This window comes from Oncorhynchus keta, chromosome 2 (genome assembly GCF_023373465.1).
Source record: "Oncorhynchus keta strain PuntledgeMale-10-30-2019 chromosome 2, Oket_V2, whole genome shotgun sequence".
NCBI classification, from domain to species: domain Eukaryota; kingdom Metazoa; phylum Chordata; class Actinopteri; order Salmoniformes; family Salmonidae; genus Oncorhynchus; species Oncorhynchus keta.
The window spans coordinates 31,304,299-31,325,242 of NC_068422.1; the positions used below are offsets into that span (position 1 = coordinate 31,304,299).

At 43.8% G+C, this 20,944-nt stretch overlaps 1 protein-coding gene across 1 annotated transcript in view; it reads left to right on the plus strand.

Moving 5' to 3' along the window:
* LOC118361194 (anaphase-promoting complex subunit 1-like) overlaps positions 1 to 20,066 on the plus strand; it is a 55,908-nt gene extending 35,842 nt beyond the window's left edge. The window contains exons 29-49 of the mRNA XM_052475213.1: positions 14 to 285; positions 1,106 to 1,340; positions 2,761 to 2,852; positions 3,152 to 3,286; positions 5,001 to 5,083; positions 5,337 to 5,415; positions 5,759 to 5,833; positions 6,255 to 6,316; positions 6,427 to 6,517; positions 6,590 to 6,643; positions 6,766 to 6,959; positions 8,380 to 8,466; positions 9,017 to 9,134; positions 12,205 to 12,282; positions 12,558 to 12,625; positions 14,405 to 14,543; positions 15,827 to 15,913; positions 16,263 to 16,358; positions 17,006 to 17,207; positions 19,397 to 19,531; positions 19,721 to 20,066. Coding sequence (XP_052331173.1) covers positions 14 to 285; positions 1,106 to 1,340; positions 2,761 to 2,852; positions 3,152 to 3,286; positions 5,001 to 5,083; positions 5,337 to 5,415; positions 5,759 to 5,833; positions 6,255 to 6,316; positions 6,427 to 6,517; positions 6,590 to 6,643; positions 6,766 to 6,959; positions 8,380 to 8,466; positions 9,017 to 9,134; positions 12,205 to 12,282; positions 12,558 to 12,625; positions 14,405 to 14,543; positions 15,827 to 15,913; positions 16,263 to 16,358; positions 17,006 to 17,207; positions 19,397 to 19,531; positions 19,721 to 19,848 — 2,510 coding nt within the window. The 3' untranslated portion in view covers positions 19,849 to 20,066. The remainder of the gene's footprint in view (positions 1 to 13; positions 286 to 1,105; positions 1,341 to 2,760; positions 2,853 to 3,151; positions 3,287 to 5,000; positions 5,084 to 5,336; positions 5,416 to 5,758; positions 5,834 to 6,254; positions 6,317 to 6,426; positions 6,518 to 6,589; positions 6,644 to 6,765; positions 6,960 to 8,379; positions 8,467 to 9,016; positions 9,135 to 12,204; positions 12,283 to 12,557; positions 12,626 to 14,404; positions 14,544 to 15,826; positions 15,914 to 16,262; positions 16,359 to 17,005; positions 17,208 to 19,396; positions 19,532 to 19,720) is intronic.
* Positions 20,067 to 20,944: the final 878 nt, after the last annotated feature.

Genomic DNA, 20,944 nt, shown 5'->3' on the forward strand with positions numbered 1-20,944 from the left:
TTTCTGGTGACAGGTCGTGCGCCCCCTCAGAACACCATGGTAGATCTGAACAGCGGGAACATTGACGTTCCTCCCAACATGACGAGCTGGTCCAGCTTTCACAATGGGGTGGCTGCGGGCCTGAAAATCGCTCCGGCCTCCCAGGTGGACTCTGCCTGGATCGCCTACAACAAACCCAAGAGCCCCGAGCTAGCCAACGAGTATGCAGGCTTCCTCATGGCTCTGGGCCTCAACGGACACCTCACCAAGCTGGCCACACTCAACATACATGACTACTTAACCAAGGTGAGCATGCATGCAAACACAGGTTCTGCGGTTAAGTTTAGTCGTGTACCTTTTCTCATTACATGTTTTGAAGCTTCTCTAGATTGCACGTTGGTTTTAGCAGAAATTGTCTCTCGGCATCCTGTTATTTTTCTCACATGAAAGTGGGAAGGCCTCAGCGCGCTGAGAGCTGAGTTTCACTTTGACTTTTCCCTGGCTGTGACGCATAGCAACTTTCTCATTTCCAGTTAGGCCTGCCATAGAAGGCTGTGTGGTCATATCTTTCACATCTCTCAGCTCAGGAAAGATCAGTGGTTATTTACTACAGTATACGATTTTACTACTACTATTCTATTATTCTCATTCTTGTTAGCTTATCACCTGTGCCAGGACAGATGAGCCTACATTGGAGCACAACGTGAACTTTTAAAGGTCTGCTGCTGTACTGTTAATTAGGATATAGTACAGCAGTCGTTGATGGCTGAAAATGTAATATATATGAAAGGGATCAGGTGATTTACGCAAAATTAGTACTTCCAAATGTTCTCATTCATTTTGTTACGTAGCGTAATTCTATGATGAAGGAGAAAATAACTTATTTTAGGCTGAACTACAGTGTCGTTTGGTTCCCCCAAAAAGAGGACGAGGGCAAAAAATGACCTCACTCAGCACATGTTGAGCAAAGAGCTCTGATCTGTTATAACCTCATTGTTTTATACTTGCTCCCCATTCAGCCCTACACAGTAACTCCTAATCTCTCTATTTGTTAATAAACAAGTGAACCCCTCTGTGTATAAAGTCCATGGGGGACTAATGAAAATGGCTGCCTGTGTGTCCTCAGGGCCACGAGATGACAAGCATCGGGCTGCTCCTGGGTGTGTCTGCAGCCAAGCTGAGCACCATGGACATGTCAATCACCCGCCTGCTGAGCATTCACATTCCCGCACTGCTCCCGCCCACCTCCACTGAGCTGGATGTACCGCACAATGTTCAGGTGGCTGCCGTGGTGGGCATCGGCCTGGTCTACCAGGGCACAGGACACCGCCACAACGCGGAGGTGCTGCTCGCTGAGATCGGTCAGTGATAGATACATCCCTAATGAAGTAAATGTTTTGTTGTCCCGTGGGGATATTTGCAGGGAGGAGGGCATACAACACTAAATACAATACAAGACACAAACTGTTCTGAACTTGGAACTGCTGGTCCCACTTAAAACAAACAACTTATACATGCTTTATAATTGTATATGTAGACTTCAGATGCAACAGATGTGTCACATATCATTAATAAGCATATGTCATGTTGTAAAGGGTGACATAACAACTCCCAACGTATGATGCTTTGCACAACCTAATTTCTTATGAGATTTTAGGATGGTTGCGCAAATTGTCATGTTTCATTCTTCAAGTTTTACTGGGAAATGTCCATACAGCATCTGCATGCCAACCATTTGAATTCATGGGGAAATTCATTTCGATCTTTAGTTAACAATAGTGTTGTTTTGAATTATGTACGCTGAGCAAATTTTAGCGCAGATGGTGTTAGCAAATCGCACATATTTTGCCTAGTGGTGCGCACTGTTGTTTTCGCCGCATGAGAGAGAGATTCGACCAATCAGTAACCGTATATTTCTATGCTGTTCTATTATGTAGAGTAATATCATGTGATCTTGCAGACATTGATCCGCTCATGCGCAGAATCATCTGAACTTTAGCTGTCGGAAGCAGGGTTTCTGAGAACTCTGATCTGCAGCCTTGCCCTTTTATTTATTCGCCGTCTTTATTTAACCTGGTCAGTTTACTCCGAACATGTGTCATTGGCTTAGCATCACACTGTAGGCCTCACATGACAGTTACCCCTGACCTGCTCCAGGCCAGAACACAAGGTTTTCACTAGGTATGGCAGTTGCATCACATCAATACAGTTTCACACTGTTTTGATGGGGCAAGTCATTTCAGGTGGAATCTCACACTTCATATCAGCATCTTAATTTGCATGGGTTATGTCAGCCTTTTATAAAGCACATTCTTTTTTTGGGAAATGTACATAGTGTGTTATCACATTTAGCAGTGCACCCTGCATATGGAGCTGTTATGTCACCCTTTAATATTCCCTTTAGTTACAGTATACTTAAGCCAGATGGTTTGTGAAGCGTCTATGTTGTGCCTGAATATTGAATAGATTATAGGTGCTGGCGCTCCAACCAAGATTTTAAAAAATGGTCTGGACTGTTGAAGGGGGGCTCAGTCCTTAGAAATAGAAACTGAAATGTCTAAGGAAGGTTCAGCACGACAGCCTTATTCTCTTCAATGATTAGTATTGCTGTCACGTTTCGGAGCAAGCTTTGTTGTCAAGGCAGAACTTCCTCTAAGATGCGTTAGCAAAAAAATATAATTGAAGTAAAATGTATTCCTTCAAATATGGTGCTTTGATGATGGAGCTTCCCCCGAAACTCCAATAGATATTGAAGTTAACAGATGTTGCTGCTTCCTGCAGGTCGACCCCCTGGTCCTGAGATGGAGTACTGTACAGACCGCGAGTCCTACTCCCTTGCCGCTGGGCTAGCCCTGGGCATGGTCTGTCTGGGGGTAAGTCTAGTAGTACACACTGCAATTACACTACTGGATCAGCTCTGCAGTAAGTTACTTACTGTACTCCTGTGTATGTAGAGAGGTAATAGAAAGAGGAAATGTTCTCACATGGAAAGCACTCTTCATACGTCAAAAGGCTGAGAAATCATAAAAGGGTGCTGAATGAAAAAGGTGACTAAATGCATCACTAGCGTTCACTCACGATGTGGATCATCTAAAAAAAAAAACTGAAGAGGAGAGTTTCTCAGTCACTGAATGACCCCTTCCACTCCCACCCTCTCTCTCTCTCTCCATAGCATGGCAGTAACCTCATAGGTATGTCTGACCTGAACGTCCCTGAGCAGCTCTACCAGTACATGGTGGGGGGGCATCGACGCACCCACGCCGGCATCAACAGAGAAAAACACAAGTCCCCCAGCTACCAGATCAAGGTAAAGGGGAAAAAAGCAAACGGCGAGAGAACTTTCCTCACTTGTAGGCTATTAGGTTCTAAATAAACGGAGTAAAAACTCACGGACCGCGAGTAAAGCTCAAACCAAGTTTATTCACCCACTGGGTCACACAGCTGCATGAGACAAAAACAAGTTCCCACCAGCACAAATATTTATACCCCCCCTTTAGACGGAGTCTCCTCCTTTCCTCTAAACATGACATCTTTGCAGGAAGTTAAGTGATGTGGGTAATAAACTGTTCCTTCTCCCTTCATGTGACCTGACCTCACTAATCCACAGCTACAGTGGGGCAAAAAAGTATTTAGTCAGCCACCAATTGTGCAAGTACTCCCACTTAAAAAGATGAGAGGCCTGTAATTTTCATCATAGGTACACTTCAACTATGACAGACAAAATGAGAAAAACAATCCAGAAAATCACATTGTAGGATTTTTTAATGAATTTATTTGCAAATCTATGGTGGAAAATAACTATTTGGTCAATAACAAAGTGCATCTCAATACTTTGTTATATACCCTTTGTTGGGTATTTGTTGTTTTCTGTAAGTCTTCACAAGGTTTTCACACACTGTTGCTGGTATTTTGGCCCATTCCTCCATGCAGATCTCCTCTAGAGCAGTGATGTTTTGGGGCTGTTGCTGGGCAACACGGACATTCAACTCCTTCCAAAGATTTTCTATGGGGTTGAGATCTGGAGACTGGCCAGGCCACTCCAGGACCTTGAAATGCTTCTTACGAAGCCAGTCCTTCGTTGCCCGGGCGATGTGTTTGGGATCATTGTCATGCTGAAAGACCCAGCCACGTTTCATCTTCAATGCCCTTGCTGATGGAAGGAGGTTTTCACTCAAAATCTCACGATACATGGCCCCATTCATTCTTTCCTTTACACGGATCAGTCCTGATCCTATTGCAGATTCAGTCTTCCCAGCCTGGTGCAGGTCTACAATTTTGTTTCTGGTGTCCTTTGACAGCTCTTTGGTCTTGGCCATAGTGGAGTTTGGAGTGTGACTGTTTGAGGCTGTGGACAGGTATTTTATACTGATAATAAGTTCAAACAGGTGCCATTAATACAGGTAACGAGTGGAGGACAGAGGAGCCTCTTAAAGAAGTTGTTACAGGTCTGTGAGAGCCAGAAATATTGCTTGTTTGTAGGTGACCAAATACTTATTTTCCACCATAATTTGCAAATAAATTCATTAAAGATCTACAATGTGATTTTCTGGATTTTGTTTTCCTCATTTTGTCAGTCATAGTTGAAGTGTACCTATGATGAAAATGACAGGCCTCTCATCTTTTTAAGTGGGAGAACTTGCACAATTGGTGGCTGACTAAATACTTTTTTTGCCCCACTGTATCCACCCTTATCAGTGACCGCAACCATATGATTGCCTTTTCCCTTAGTAACATTCCAAGCCCCTGGCTCATATCCGAAGTCCATTGACCCCACCATATACATTCCTCCTATATATAAACATTAACTTATGTTGTAGCAAGTATTTCAAATTACAACCCACCAAAGCCTACTGTCCAGTTCATCCCCATCTAACATATTAACATTTTTCCTGATGGCACAAAACCAAGGTCTGACAGAACACACTGCCCATATACTTTGTCTCAACTGTGAGGGTTTCTGGTTATTGTCTCGGGTAAAAAAAAAAAGAAAAGTTAACTAATGCCCCTGTTCTTTGTGACAGGAGGGTGACACCATCAATGTGGACGTCACCTGTCCTGGAGCGACCCTGGCGCTGGCCATGATCTACCTGAAAACCAACAACAGGTGAGAATGGATTCCACCACCACCACTCTTATTCTCATATTAGATTAGCCTTCAACGAGACGCAATGTCCTATTCTCTTATACTTGACTCCACTCAGCATGCTCCCTGTAAGTAATGGACTCCATCTAATCTTACACGGTGCATCACAGCACATCTTGTCCCCAGCGCTCCAGCACATACAAAAGGACTTCTTCAGTTATAAGCTATCACCTGGTTCTGGCTGCCATTAACACTTATTGTCACCCCTTCACAGGTCTATCGCTGATTGGCTGAAAGCTCCAGACACCATGTTCCTCCTGGATTTCATCAAACCAGAGTTTCTGCTTCTCAGGGTGAGTCAGTGCAGAGAAGCTCAGCTACTGTAGCCACTGTGTACTGGCCACTACGGACCTGCCTTATTCACTATGCCAGACCCCAGAGTGTGCAAAGCTGTCAAGGCAAAGGGTGGCTACTTTGAAGAATCTAAAATATATTTTTGCTTTCTACTTGATTCCATATGTGTTATTTCATAGTTTTGATGTCTTCACTAATATTCTACAATGTAGAAAATAGTCAAAATAAAGAAAAACCCTGGAATGAGTAGTTGTGTCCAAACTTATGACTGGTACTGTATATAATTCAAAATGTCTGATCCACTACCCTTACACATTGTCACTGTCTCCTCTCCCTCCTCAGACACTGGCCAGGTGTATCATCATGTGGGATGAGATTCTACCCAACTCGGAGTGGGTGAGCAGCAATGTGCCTCAGGTAACTGCCCTGAATATGCACACATGCACGAAAACCTCAGCTCATTAGTCACTGCCAGCACAAACCTCTACTCCGGACAAGTGGTAATATCATTTCGGCCTCGGGTTCTTGGGGTGAACAGTGCAAAAGGCCCAGTCCATAGACATTAGAGGTTCAATCTGAGGCTCTTAATGTTGTTAATTAGTCATACTGTGTGATGAACTTGTTAATGAATGACATCAGTGCTAATAAGGAAACTAAGTTTCAGTCCTCAAATGACTCTTTACTGCCAAGCACGCACGACTGAGGCAACAAGGCTCAATGGCATTTCCTCCATCTGAACCCATTTACACGTCAACAAGATCAAATTAGTTAATATCCCCAAAACATTGATAACAATGATTATAGAATCAAAGATCGGTTTGCTTTGTTTTGAATCCAGATAATCCAAGAGAACATTGGGAACCCAGTGGTTTCAGAGGATTTGAACATGGAAACTTTAGCGTGAGTAGAAACTGACTTTACGTAAAGTTTCCTTAGCTCTCTCCGCATGGCTGGATATGCGTTGGTGTGTTTAGTCTCATAATGATGTGTGTGACAACTCCTGTCCTCAGCCAAGCCCATGACTATATAATTGCTGGAGCATGCATGGCGGTGGGATTTCGCTTCGCTGGCTCGGCCAACTCGGACGCATTCGACTGCTTGGTAAGAAGAGCAAACTTCAAAATAATTTAGTTTTTGACGAGTTCGTCTCTAACCCTTCTGTTTCTCGCACAGTACAAGTTTGCAAGGAGTTTCATGCAGTGTTTGACATCAGCGACAGCGACGGTTGTAAGTTTCACTGCTTTCATATTTCTCCCAACCATAATGTCCATTTACGCCAATAGAATACACTCAAGCTCCAAATCACAACCAATCTTTCTGTCTCTGTCTCTGTGTGTCTCCTATGCTAGACGGGCCACTATAACCTGCAGACATGTCTGAGCATGGTGCTGCTGGCCCTGTCCATGGTGATGGCTGGCTCTGGTAACCTGAAGGTGCTGCAGCTCTGCCGCTTCCTCCACAAGAGGACCAGTGGAGAGATGAACTATGGCTTCCACATGGCCCACCACATGGCCCTGGGCCTGCTCTTCCTGGGAGGAGGGAGGTGAGACATGTTTTCACAACAGGTTTCAGCCAGCCTCTCCAATGATCATAGCTGACATAAATATTTATTGTACTGTCTTTTGCATTGAAAGTAAATCAAACATAATCTAGTCAAGGGATGTTTTACTTTTCACCTGTCATTTGTATCCGTATCAATATTGATTGTATGTTTTGCTACAACACGTGTATAATGAGTTCATGAGGGGTGTCCTGTTATGTGAGTGTTCTTTATAACAAATAGTTCAAATATCCCAGGGCTATGCAAACAGTGACTATGGGGTATCTAGTTTTATGTAACAATACTCATTACTGATGCTAAATCTGTCTCCTTATCAACATTTACTGGACAAACCCTTTGATTTTAGACTTGCTGTTTTTAGACTTGCTTATTTTAGGGCTGACAATTGCAGGCCCACAACTTCAAGGTCGCAATTTGAATGCCCTTATTGTAGTATTCTCCGCCTATTCCGGCCTTGAACATACGCCTGCGTAAGGAAAGATTGTAGTGGGGATCAGACATATGGCGTCTTTCTTTTAATCTTTTCTTGCACTCACTCTATCTTTTTCTCTCTCTTGATGTGGTCTGTGGATAATTATTTCATCCTGCATAGTAACCAATCACCATACAGCCCTGCCAGTCTGGCTTTCATCATAGAACCTGAAGTGAAACATTTATCTTCTCATTTTGTGTAGCTACAGAGTTCCACAATGAGCCTAGTCTCAGCATAGGGAATGGGTCAATTCAAACATCGTAATATTGCTCAGGGACAAGTTTCTGAAAATGAATTTGAGAAGCGCTAAATGAACAGCCATTCTCAGTGAATATGTTACACTACAGTTCAAGATGAGATCAGTGTTGAGCAAATATAAGTTGACTGTTGCTCTGTATGTTTGTGGGCCTTGTTATCAAGCTGACTTGTGTCGTAAATAGTGCTGTTTTTTTCACCTCTGTCTGTAATACACTTCGTAAAAACAGGAACATCCCAGCCAGTTCTCTTTATCTGTTGCCGTGGATGAGTGGCAGCTCGTGGGTTGAGAATTAATCTCTTCAGTTACTATTTTAAGAGGAGGCGAGGCAACCCCTCAACTACACTAACCCGAACAAGTGATTTTTCTCTCCAAGCCGACACAATGGTTTGAACCAGCCTAAGCACACACTTAAGTGCAGTCATTTAAAAAAAAAAAAAAAAACGTTTTTTTAAGTAGGGCTTTTATGAGCACAAATTACGTCAGGTGCCTAGCATTTCAAAACTGTTTTGCCCAGGCCAAATTCCTCATTTGTTCTTTGGACCTATTCGCCAAAAAAGGATTATATTGTAATATGTGCCAACATCAACACTGATGTGATGTGCCTGTTTGTTTACATTAATGTCTGTGTCCATGATGTAGTGGTCTGATGTTATCCCATTGTCCTCTCACAGGTACACTCTCAGCACCTCCAACTCGGCCATCGCTGCCTTGCTTTGTGCTCTCTACCCCCATTTCCCTGCCCACAGCACAGACAACCGGTAAGACACAACCTCAGGGAATACAAACAATAGGTACAGCTTATCGGGAGCTCTAAAATGGCATTATAGACAGAGCTCTAATGTAACGGCATAGACTTTCAATGACCATAATGAATTTGGTGTGTACTGTTTGAAAGTATTGCTGTTTTGAGCTGTAGATTTTAAGAATAACAAAATGGGCTGTGAGACGGGGAGGGAGTGTTACATGAGGCGAGATAAGAAAGTCATCAGAACTTCTACTGACAGAGCCAAGTCAAGCTCTCTAAGTCCATGACCATAATTAAGAGTAGTTAAAGAATACCATATAGACGAGTGCTATTCAAGTATTGCATATTTTTCGTTTCTACCTGGTAGGTGGTTTATCAATTGATTTGTAGAAGATTAGACAATGTTCACTCATCTGGTCAGTTCTGGCCGGTTCTGACTCAGTTGTTGATTAAATTTAATCAAGTTGATTTGATTTAGAAGGAAAGGGTGAAAAGCAGCAATGCTGTGGCCCTCCAGGTCCTTAATGTAAAATGTTTGTGTGTGTGTGATCTCTGTGCTTCAGGTACCACCTGCAGGCTTTGCGTCACCTGGGTGTCCTGGCGGCTGAGCCTCGTCTGCTGGTCCCAGTCGATGTGGACACACTGAAACCCTGCTACGCCCTACTGGACGTCACATACAAGGTATTCAACTCAATGAGTTAGTCCCCAGTCAAAATACAACCTGTTGAGACCAATGCATGGTATAACTCCCATTTAGTGTCAACCTAGCTGTGTCTGCTATGACCTTCATATGTGATACCTTCAAGATGAGTCTGACGCATTCATTCAGAATTAAAGCCACGTGTTAAAACAATCACTGGAGACCCATGAACTTGAAAATTATGAAACTAAACAGGTGTTAATAGAGGGAAGTTAACATTTTGGAATGCACTTCCCAGTTTCAGTTTTGCATGTACTCATCTGAACCCTCACTATAGAGTTGATTGGTACAGTGCGCACTTGTATTAGTAAGAGGCAATAGCAGAAGTGTAAGCTACATGCAATTCCTTAGAATTTGGCCCTGCTAATAGTAGTAGCAACAAGCAACTGTTGACTTCCCTGTATTTAATAGTGATCTTGTTACACAGGAGAACTCAAGTTGAACCTTCTCACTCTCATTTACTGAAAGCGTCATAGGTGTCCGACTGGGCGTTCTCTTGCGTCATAAATGTTCCTGTGAACATAGCCGTAGTTGTCACTTCCTTTATTTAGCCTTATTTGAGGAGGCTTTGGTACTGTGTGTCTGTCATTTCATTATTAGCCTAAAATTACATGTGCACAATTTTTTTTGTTGCCTTTATTTAACCATTTTAAGAACAAATTCTTATTTACAATGATGGCCTACCAAAAGGCCTCCTGCCGGGACGGGGGATTAAAAATACGAAAACCGTTAATAGAAATATGGGACAAAACACACATCACAACAAGAAAGCCAACACAACATTACATAGAGACTGAAGAAGACAACACAGCAAGGCAGCAACAAATGACAACACAGCATGGTAGCAACACAACATGACAACAACATGGTAGCAACACAACATGGCAGCGGCACAACATGGTAGCAGCACAAAACATGGTACAAACATTATTGGGCATAGACAATAGCACAAAGGGCAAGAAGGTAGAGACGACAATATATCATGCAAAGCAGCCACAACTGTCAGTAAGAGCGTCCATGATTGAGACTTTGAATGAACAGATTGAGATAAAACTGTCCAGTTTTTTACTGAAAAGGCGAGCGACCCAGGGATGTTGGGACCTTTAACAGAATGTGACTGGCAGAACAGGTGTTCTATGTACTCAATATATTGTTCTTGGGCACAGGGACATACAACAAGGTAACCTTCCAAAATTACTACCGACCCGTAGCATTCATGTCTGTAGCCATGAAGTTCTTTGAAAGGCTGGTCATGGCTCACATCAACACCATTATCCCAGAAACCCTAGAACCACTCCAATTTGCATACCACCCCAACAGATCCACAGATGATGCAATCTCTATTGCACTCCACACTGCCCTTTCACACCTGGACAAAAGGAACATGTGAGAATGCTATTCATTGACTACAGCTCAGCGTTCAACACCATAATGCCCTCGAAGCTCGTCACTAAGCTAAGGACCCTGGGATTAAATAAGTCCCTCTGCAACTTGATCCTAGACTTCCTGATGGGCCGCCCCCAGGTGATAAGGGTAGATAACAACACATCACCCTGATAACAACAACACCCTGATCCTCAACACGGGGGCCCCTCAGGGGTGCGTGCTCAGTCCCCTCCTGTACTCCCTCTACACTCATGACTGCACGGCCAGACACGACTCCAACACCATCATTAAGTTTGCAGATGACACAACAGTTGTAGGTCTGATCATCACAAAGACGAGACCGCCTATAGGGAGGAGGTGTGAGACCTGGCCGTGTGGTGCCAGGACAACAACCTCTCCCTCAACGTGATCAAGATAAAGGAGATGATTGTGGACTACAGGAAAAGGAGGACCGAGCACACACCCGTTCTCATTGACGGGGCTGTAGTGGAGCAGGTTGAGCGCTTCAAGTTCCTTGGTGTCCACATCAACAACAAACTATCATGGTCCAAACACACCAAGAGTCGTGAAGAGGGCACAACACAACCTATTCCCCCTCAGGAGACTGAAAAGATTTGTCATGGGTCCTCAGATCCTCAAAGTTTACAGCTGCACAATCGAGAGCATCCGATCTGGTTGCATCACTGCCTGGCATGGCAACTGCTCGGCCTCCGACCACAAGGCACTTCAGAGGGTAGTGTGTACGGCCCAGTGCAACACTGGGGCCAAGCTTCCTGCCATCCAGGGCCTCTAAACCAGGTGGTGTCAGAGGAAGAACCTAACAATTGTCAGACTCCAGCCACCCAAGTCATAGACTGTTCCCTCTGCTCCTGCACGGCGCCCACTGCACATTGACTCTGTACCGGTACCCCCTGTATATAGCCTTGCTCTTGTTATTTTACTGCTGCTCTTTTAATTATTTGTTACTTTTTTATTTCTTTAGGTATTTTTCTTAAATGTATTGTTAGTTAAGGGCTTGTAAGTAAGCATTTCACTGTAAGGTCTATATACCTGTTGTATTCGGTGCATGTGACAAATATCATGTGATTTCATATGGAGGATGAGGGCTGCAGTTAATATCTCAGATAGGGGGGAGTGAGGCCTGAGATGATGATGTGGCCGGGGACACTTTGCTTCTTCAAAGTCCAATATCTTGAAAACATGACTTCTGACATGCAACTGATTTTGGGACCGTATCAACAGTGGACTAATTAAAAAATACCAAAATATATTTTTCGCCTGGAGTTTTCCTTGAAGGTCTGCTGAAGGTTGGGTTTGCGGGTTCACCATGAAGTGCTCCTTATTTCAATTACTCTGGAACAGCAGAGGGAGAGACATGCGGCGCACATCAATTATAATGACACCCCCTGCATATGTGCAATCACACACTTCACCTCTGCACGTACACACACACTGCATATTTCCATGTTCACTATGATGTTGCATGCAGCACACGTGTACATGATTTGAATGTGTACATGGTGAATTTACATTTTCATTTTTTTGCGCACAGAGCTTTAATCCATGTTTCAGTTCATGTTACGTATGATGGCTGTGTGTTTCTGTGTTAATTTCTTCTTGAAAGTCTTCAGAGCATATTTATTGTTTTGTTTTTCTCCGTATCAGGAGACTCCATGGTATGAGGAGACTACAGTGGAGCTGATGGCCCCCACCATGTTGCCTGAGCTGCAGCTCCTCAAAAAGGTAGAAGGAAATGTAGTACAGGCTGCACAATCTTTCTGTTTAGTCTTGTCAAGCAGGATGGTTGATGTCAACATGTTTGTTTGGAAATGAGTAATGCGATTTGGACTTTTATAAGCTTTTCTTACTTCCTTTTTGTAATACAATACAGGGAAGAAAGGTCACTTAGTGTGGTCAAACTCGGCTATTACAAGAAAATAATTTGATATTTCCACATTGTTCTCAAAATAAAGTTTTAAAAAGTATTGGCTGACCTACTTGTTTTAATGTGCTTACAGGTGAAAGTAAAAGGACCAAGATACTGGGAGCTGTCCATAGACATGAGTAAAGGGACTCAACATCTAGAGTAAGTCCTCCACTTGTATGTGAAAAGTTTCTGGTCCAATATACAGATTCATTTCATAATATTTCTGTGGGTGAGAAGTTACCAGGTCTATGTCCAGTGATGTCTTTACGATACAGAGAGTTTGTGATGTGCTGCTGTAATGGTTGATAATGGGCGCAAATGTTTTGTCCATACTAACCAGCGACCCAAAATGTGTGTATTTGACTATATAAACTCAGCAAAAAAAGAAACGTCCCCTTTTCAGGACCCTGTCTTTCAAAGATAAGATAATTTGTAAAAATCCAAATAACTTCACAGATCTTCATTGTAAAGGGTTTAAACTGTTTCCCATGCTTGTTCAATGAACCATAAACAATTAATGAACATGCACCTGTGGAACGGTCGTTAAGACACTAACAGCTTACAGACGGTAGGCAATTAAGGTCACAGTTATGAAAACTTAGGACACTGAAGAGGCCTTTCTACTGACTCTGAAAAACACCAAAAGAAAGATGCCCAGGGTCCCTGCTCATCTGCGTGAAAGTGCCTTGGGCATGCTGCAAGGAGGCATGAGGACTGCAGATATGGCCAGGGAAATAAATTGCAATGTCCGTACTGTGACACGCCTAAGACAGCGCTACAGGGAGACAGGACGGACAGCTGATCGTAACAACACTTGCACAGGATCGGTGTATCCAAACATCACACCTGCGGGACAAGTACATCACAATTGCTCGGGCAGTTATTGTTGCCATCCAAATCAAATTGTATTGGTCACATACACATGGTTAACATCTGCTAAACGTGTATGTGACCAATAAAATTTGATTTGATTTGGATGGCAACAACTGCCCGAGTTACACCAGGAATGCACAATCCCTCCATCAGTGCTCAGACTGTCCACAATAGGCTGAGAGAGGCTGGACTGAGGGCTTGTAGGCCTGTTGTAAGGCAGGTCCTCACCAGACATCACCGGCAACAGCGTCGCCTATGGGCACAAACCCATGGTCGCTGGACCAGACAGGACTGGCAAAAATTGCTCTTCACTGACGAGTCGCGGTTTTGTTTCACCAGGGGTGATGGTCGAACTTGTGTTTATCGTCGAAGGTATGAGCGTTACACTGAGGCCTGTACTCTGGAGCAGGAGCAGTGTGTCACAGCATCATCAAACTGAGCTTGTTGTTATTGCAGGCAACCTCAATGCTGTGCGTTACAGGGAAGACATCCTCCTCCATCATGTGGTACCCTTCCTGCAGGCTCATCCTGACATGACCCTCCAGCATGACAATGCCACCAGCCATACTGCTCGTTCAGACAGAAATGTCAGTGTTCTGCCATGGCCAGCGAAGAGCCCGGATCTCAATCCCATTGAGCACATCTGGGAACTGTTGGATCGGAGGGTGAGGGCTAGGGCCATTTCCCCCCCAGAAATGTCTGGGAACTTACAAGTGCCTTGGTGGACTTAAATGTAAATGTAAATGGAAGAGTGGGGTAACATCTCACAGCAAGAACTGGCAAATCTGGTTCAGTCCATGAGGAGGAGATGCACTGCAGTACTTAATGCAGCTGGTGGCCACACCAGATACTGACTGTTACTTTTGATTTTGACCCCCACTTTAGTCAGGGACACATTATTCAATTTCTGTTTGTCACATGTCTGTGGAACTTGCTCATTTTATTTTGGTCGTTGAATCTTATGTTCATACAAATATTTACACATGTTTGATGAAAATAAACGCAGTTGACAGTGAGAGGACGTTACTTTTTTTTTTTTGCGGAGTAAACTTATCTGTGTTGTAGGTCCATTCTTTCCAGAGATGGGGTTCTGTATGTGAAGCTGCGTGCGGGGCAGCTGCCCTATAAGGATGACCCTCGGGGTTGGAAGAGTCTATTAGCACCCAACGTCAACAACAGGAACTCAGAAGTCCGCACATTCAAGGTACAAACATCCTGGCTCTCCGCTTACAATCCAATCCTTTTATGGTACAAAAGAGGCACAACATGTTTCTATGTTAATGCTACTCCAGAATGATATTGTATACATAGAAGGTTCAGTCATACTTTACCATGCAGGTCATATTTGAGAAGGTCTGGTCACAAATTTCCTAGGTGGCAAAGTCCTGTTGGGTATGGCTTGCATACAGTATTTTTTAATCGAACCTTTATTTAACTAGGCAAGTCAGTTTTTTTTATTTTAATTTAAAATTTTACCCCTTTTTCGTGGTATCCTATTGTTGTAGTAGCTACTATCTTGTCTCATCGCTACAACTCTCGTACGGGCTCGGGAGAGACGAAGGTTGAAAGTCATGTGTCCTCCGATACACAACCCAACCAAGCCGCATTGCTTCTTAACACAGTGCGCATCCAACCCGGAAGCCAGCCGCACCAATGCGCCGGAGGAAAACACCGTGCACCTGGCCACCTTGGCTAGCGCACACTGCGCCCAGCCCGCCACAGGAGTCGCTGGTGCGCGATGAGACAAGGACACCCCTACCGACCAAGCCCTCCCTAACCCGGGCGACGCTAGGTCAATTGTGCGTCGCCCCACGGACCTCCCGGTCGCGGCCGGTTACGACAGAGCCTGGGCGCGAACCCAGGGACTCTGATGGCACAGCACGATGCAGTACAGCGCCCTTAACCACTGCGCCACCAAGTCAGTTTTAAGAACAAATTATTATTTACAATGACGTCCAACCGAGACAGGGGGTTAACTGCCTTGTTCAGGGGCAGAACGACAGATTTGTACCTTGTCAGCTCGGGGATTCGATCCAGCATCCTTTCGGTTACTGGCCCAACGCTCTAACCACTGGGCTATCTGCTAGTCCAGTACACGCATGTATTTCATTAGTATGTCAAGGTTGAGGAAATTGAATAGCTGAAATCAGTATAATATACCTAGTATAATGAGTCAGAAAGGGTAAAAATAGGTCATATTGATGCTCATATAATCCCAGTATAACAAGGAGTAGTCACTTGACCTCACTCTGGAGTGGTAGAATGAAACCAATATGTCTTGACAGTATGTGTGACCACTTATTTCCCTGTTCACTCAATGTCAACCTCCATACCTGTCTATTGCCCAATAGCCTTCTCAGTCAATATGTCCCACTAGGTGCAATACATCATCCCTCATTGGAAACCTTCCAGAGCCCTTCAGTGTGCGTGCCTCCCTTAGGCACGATCAGGAAACCTTGTTGTAGCAGTTTTTTTTTTCTCCCACAGCCCGAGGCCATCTCAACCTTCACCTCCGACGCTGCCTTGGTCTCCTTTGCTGAGTACTTTTGTAAATCCTCGGAGAGCGTGAAACATGTGAGTTGATTAGGAAAGTATGGTATATGGTGCAGCAGGAGGCACGTTTCAGCGATGGGTTAACATTCAAACACAGGGGAGAAATTTGACTTAGACTGCCTATGTCTCCCCTTGTGAATGCACTTGTTAATCACTTGAATCCTATTTACACCAGTTACATATTAAATCCGTATATGTAATTGGAGACACTGAAATTGAAGGAGATTGGTGATAACCTTTTGTTCATGATTTTATATCAATTATTGAAACACCCTTCACTGTCCTATTTTATAAGTCCAGTTTTTTTCTGATTGTTCAATTGATAAGCTCGCACTGAATGGCGCTTATATTTACTGTTGTCTTTTTCTAGAAACGGGACACTTTGGCCTTATTCTCTGCCATTCTATATGAGTGTGTCACTCAGGAGAACCCTGAGATGCTGCCGACATACATCGCTATTGATCAGGTAAGAAACATTAGAAATTACCCATACAATAGCAACATTGGTCTCTCCAACCCTGTTCCTGGAGAGCTAACCTTTAGGATCTCGCTCCAACCCCAGTTGTAACTAACCTGATTCAGTTTGTCAACATGCTAATTATTAGAATAATGTGCACTAGATTAGGGTTGGAGTAAATACCTACAGAACGGTAGTTCTCCAGGAACAGGGTTGGATAGCCCTGATGTACATGCTCCCACTCATAGAATGCAACTGTATTACTGTTAGTTAAAAATATTCACCTTGCAGAAATTGCTCTGCCATTTACTGATTGCTAAAGTTCTAATAGTTCCCTAATTTCCGTTTATGTGATGAAACAAGCAAGTATAGTGTAGAGAATCATTCACCATCTGAACCACTGAAATATACTTTCCGTACCCAAAAGTAAAAGACACAAAAAAACAAAACTTAAGCACAGAAAGCATAGAAATAGAGTACATGGAACAGATCTACCGCTTCTTAGACTTGCTTTCAATGAGAGTGACAGATCTATAATAAGTTTTCATAGATTGATTTTTCACACTGCAAACTGATGTCACTTCAATGTGTTCTCGATTGTATTTCTCCAATGTCTTCTCTCTCTGTGTGTGTGTGTTGACTGTTTTCTCCCCCAGGCGGTACGGACCCTGGAGCAGACGGAGATGTGTGAGACGTTTGCTCTGTGGCAAATGAGACTGGTGTTGGAGCTGTGTGAGAGCAGGGTGCTGCAGCACAGACTGAGGGAGGGGGCACAGGGCAGGGGGCTGCTGCTCAGCTCTGAGTTCCTGCCTGTCATGAAAAACTCTGCTGATGGCACCCTGGACCGCTGGCTCACTGGTGAGCAGTCTTAACACAGTGGGAGAGGCACAGAGGATAGACTATTAACACATCAACTATTAATACATTGAATGAACTGTACATTTGAATGTACACAGTACAGTTTGTACCAGTGTGTACCTGTACTGTGACACACAGTTCCTATCAATGGGACTGTACGTGCCAGAACATGTCTTTGGGTGTGACAACTAAAGATGTGGGAAACGTGTGAGGTGATTATGCCAGGCTTTCTTTATCATGAAATATTGGCAAGTGGCAACCATCAATAGAAAACGGATTGTGATAGTCTTAAATTAGGAATAAATCAAATAAAATGTTATTTGTCACATGCGCCGAACACAACAGGTGTAGACAGTACCGTGAAATGCTTACTTACAAGCACTTAACTAATAATGCAGTTTTAAGAAAATATTTACTAAATAAACTAAAGTAATTTTTGTTTTATTTTTTAAGTAAGATAATAAACGAACAATAACGAGGCTATATAAAGGGGGTACCAGTACCGAGTCAATGTGCAGGGGTAAAGTGACTATGCATAGATAATAAACAGCGAGTAGCAGCAGTGTAAAAACAAAGGGGGCGGGAGCTTTTTGGACCTAGACTTGGCACGCCGGTAATGCTTGCCATGCGGTAGCACTGAGAAAAGTCTAACTTGGGTGACTGGAGTCTGACAATTTTTTAGGTCCTTCCTCTGACACTGCCTAGTATATAGGTCCTGGGTGGCAGGAAGCTTGGCCCCAGTGATGTACTGGGCTGTACGCACTACCCTCTGTAGAGCCTTATGGTCAGATGCTGAGCAGTTGCCGTACCAGGCGGTGATGCAACCGGTCAGGATGCTTTCACGGGTGCAGTTGTAAACTTTTTGAGGATCTGAGGACCCATGCCAAATCTTTTCAGTCTCCTGAGGGGGAAAAGGTGTTGTTGTGCCCTCTTCACGACTGTCTTAGTGTGTTTGGACCATGATAGTTTGTTGGTGATGTGGACACCAAGGAACTTGAAGCTCTCAACCTGCTCCAGTACAGCCCTGTCTATGTGAATGAGGGTGTGTTCAGCCCTCCTTTTCCTGTAGTCCACGATCAGCTCCTTTGTCTTGCTCACGTTGAGGGAGAGGTTGTTGTCCATGCACCACACTGACAGGTCTCTGACCTCCTCCCTATAGGCTGTCTCGTCGGCCTAACGCTGTTGTCAGCAAACGTAATGGTGTTTGAGTCGTATTAGGCCACGCAGTCGTGGGTGAACAGGGAGTACAGGAGGGGACTGAGCACACACTCCTGAGGTACCCCTGTGTTGAGGATCAGCTTGGCAGATGTGTTGTTGTCTACCCTTACCACCTGGGGGCGGCCCGTCTGGAAGTCCACGATTCAGTTGCAGAGGGAGGTGTTTGTTCCCAGGGACCTTAGCTTAGTGATGAGCTTTGCAGATGTAGCCTGTAATCAATGGCTTCTGGTTGGGATATGTATGTACGGTCACTGTGGGGACGATGTCATCGATGCAGTTATCGATGAAGCCGGTGACTGAGGTGGTGTACTCCTCAATGCCAATGGATGAATCCTGGAACATGTTCCAATCTGTGCTAGCAAAACAGTCCTGTAGCTAAGCATCTGCGTCATCTGACCACTTCCCTATTGAGTGAGTAACTGGTGTTTCTTGCTTTAGTTTTTGCTTGTAATCGGAATCGGGAGGATAGAATTATGGTCAGATTTGCCAAATGGAGGGTGAGGGAGAGATTTGTGTGCATCTGTGTGTGGAGTAAAGGTGGTCTAGAGTTTAAATGTTTATTTTTTTTAAACCTCTGGTTGCACATGTGACATGCTAGTAGAAATAAGGTAAAACAGATTTAAGTTTGCCTGCATTAAAGTCCCCGGCCAGCTAGGAGCGCCGCTTCCGGATGAGCGTTTTTTTATTTGCTTATGGCCTTATATAGCTCCTTGAGTATGTCTTAGTTCCAGCATCAGTTTGTGTTGGTAAATGGACGGCTATGAAAAATATAGATGAAAATGATCTTGGTAGATAGTGTGGTCTACTGCTTATGAGGTGTTCTACCTCAGGCCAGCAATACCTCAAGACTTTCTTAATATTAGACATTGCGCACCAGCTGTTATTGTCAAACAATCAGGTCCATTACATGAGTGCATGTAACCTCTTTACATCTGACCTGTGTGTGTGAAACCCCTCCCCCATCTCCACAGATAACAGCCATGTATTGAGGTCATACATGAGTGGCCAGTCCCTTACTGAGGACATGCTGTCCAACATGCTGGCTTGCTTCCTGGTTTACCACTCCATCCCCTGCCTCAGTAAGCTCTCTGCCACACACCTGGAAGGTAAACAACTGTTAGCTGAATGTTGTGGTTAGATTTATGTTTAGTTTGAACCTAACATGTTTGACACTGGTGGTCTCTTATTTGGCTGACTGCTGGATTCTTATATCTGACTTTTGTCTCATGTGCGGAGAAGTCGTCATGTCTCTGCTGGTCTCATGTTTCTACCAATCCACTCACTTGTTTCCACAGGAAGTACATCGTTCCCTGAGCTCCTGTTGAAGTTCAGTCAGCTGGGCATACCTGTACGCGCCCTGCTGCGTTTGGGCCCTCTGCTTCTAGGGACTGCGGGCTTCTGGACCGGCCAACTGGCCTGTTGATATTACCCTGACCTTTGACCACTAACCTTGGTCTCTGACTTTACCCTGGTCTTGACCCACAAGGGTCACTCTGCAATGCTTGTTGCAGCTCGCAAGAAATGGATATGATATAACATTGCATTGTAAAGGCTTTCTTGATACAGATTGTATGTCAAATGTTTGTACTGTACTTGTTTGTTTTCAATATATACAGTAAATAAAATGTGATTTGAGACTAATGTTAGTGTAAGTGACAAGTATTTGCACTGAATGTATTTAAAGGTAAAGCTGTTAACTAACGGATGTGGACGACCAAGAACTTTAAGCATTGTACATGTTATTTTGGCCAACTCTGTGTGGTTACAGTATTGCTATTTTGTATTTTCCATTTCGGCACGGGATATAGTCTAGACTGTTACCTTGAATTATCAGAAAATTTGTTCCGGAAAAGTTGTTCAGATATTAGTTCAGTCTCTGCAGTATGTTTTGGGAAGTAGTGCGTGGGCTGTGGTGCAACAGAATGCATTGGCCAGAGCTGTGATCTAACAACATAACTGCTCTGGGAACATTCCACAGTATAATGGAAAACATCCTGCAACAAATACCACACCCGCCTCACCCCATATAAATCTCTGTTTTCTTTTGGCCTTGTACAGTGCATTTGGAAAGTATTCAGACCCCTTCCATGCAGTAAATAACTTTTGCCTCATGTAAATGAGGTATTTGTTTTTTGTTTGTAATGTGCAAACATTTCTAAACCTATTTTCACTTTTTCATTATGGGGTATTGTGTGTAGATTGAGGGGGAAATAAATAAATTGATTACATTTAGGATAAGGCTGTAACGCAACAAAATGTGGAAAAAGTCAAGGGGTCTGAATACTTTCCGGATGCTCTGTATAGCCAAATAGCTTTGTCTTCATCTTGAATTATTAAGCATGGCCTCGCTGTTTATCCCCATGGTATACATTCAAACTCTTTAAAAAAAACTTGACTATAGCTCTTTTGTGGCATCTTTAGGACCAACTGGCATGAAAGGCACACAGAGCTGTGGCAGATGGATTGCATACATACCACATTCGTAGAAGTGCTGTCATGTGGTTCAGTGAACATTACAG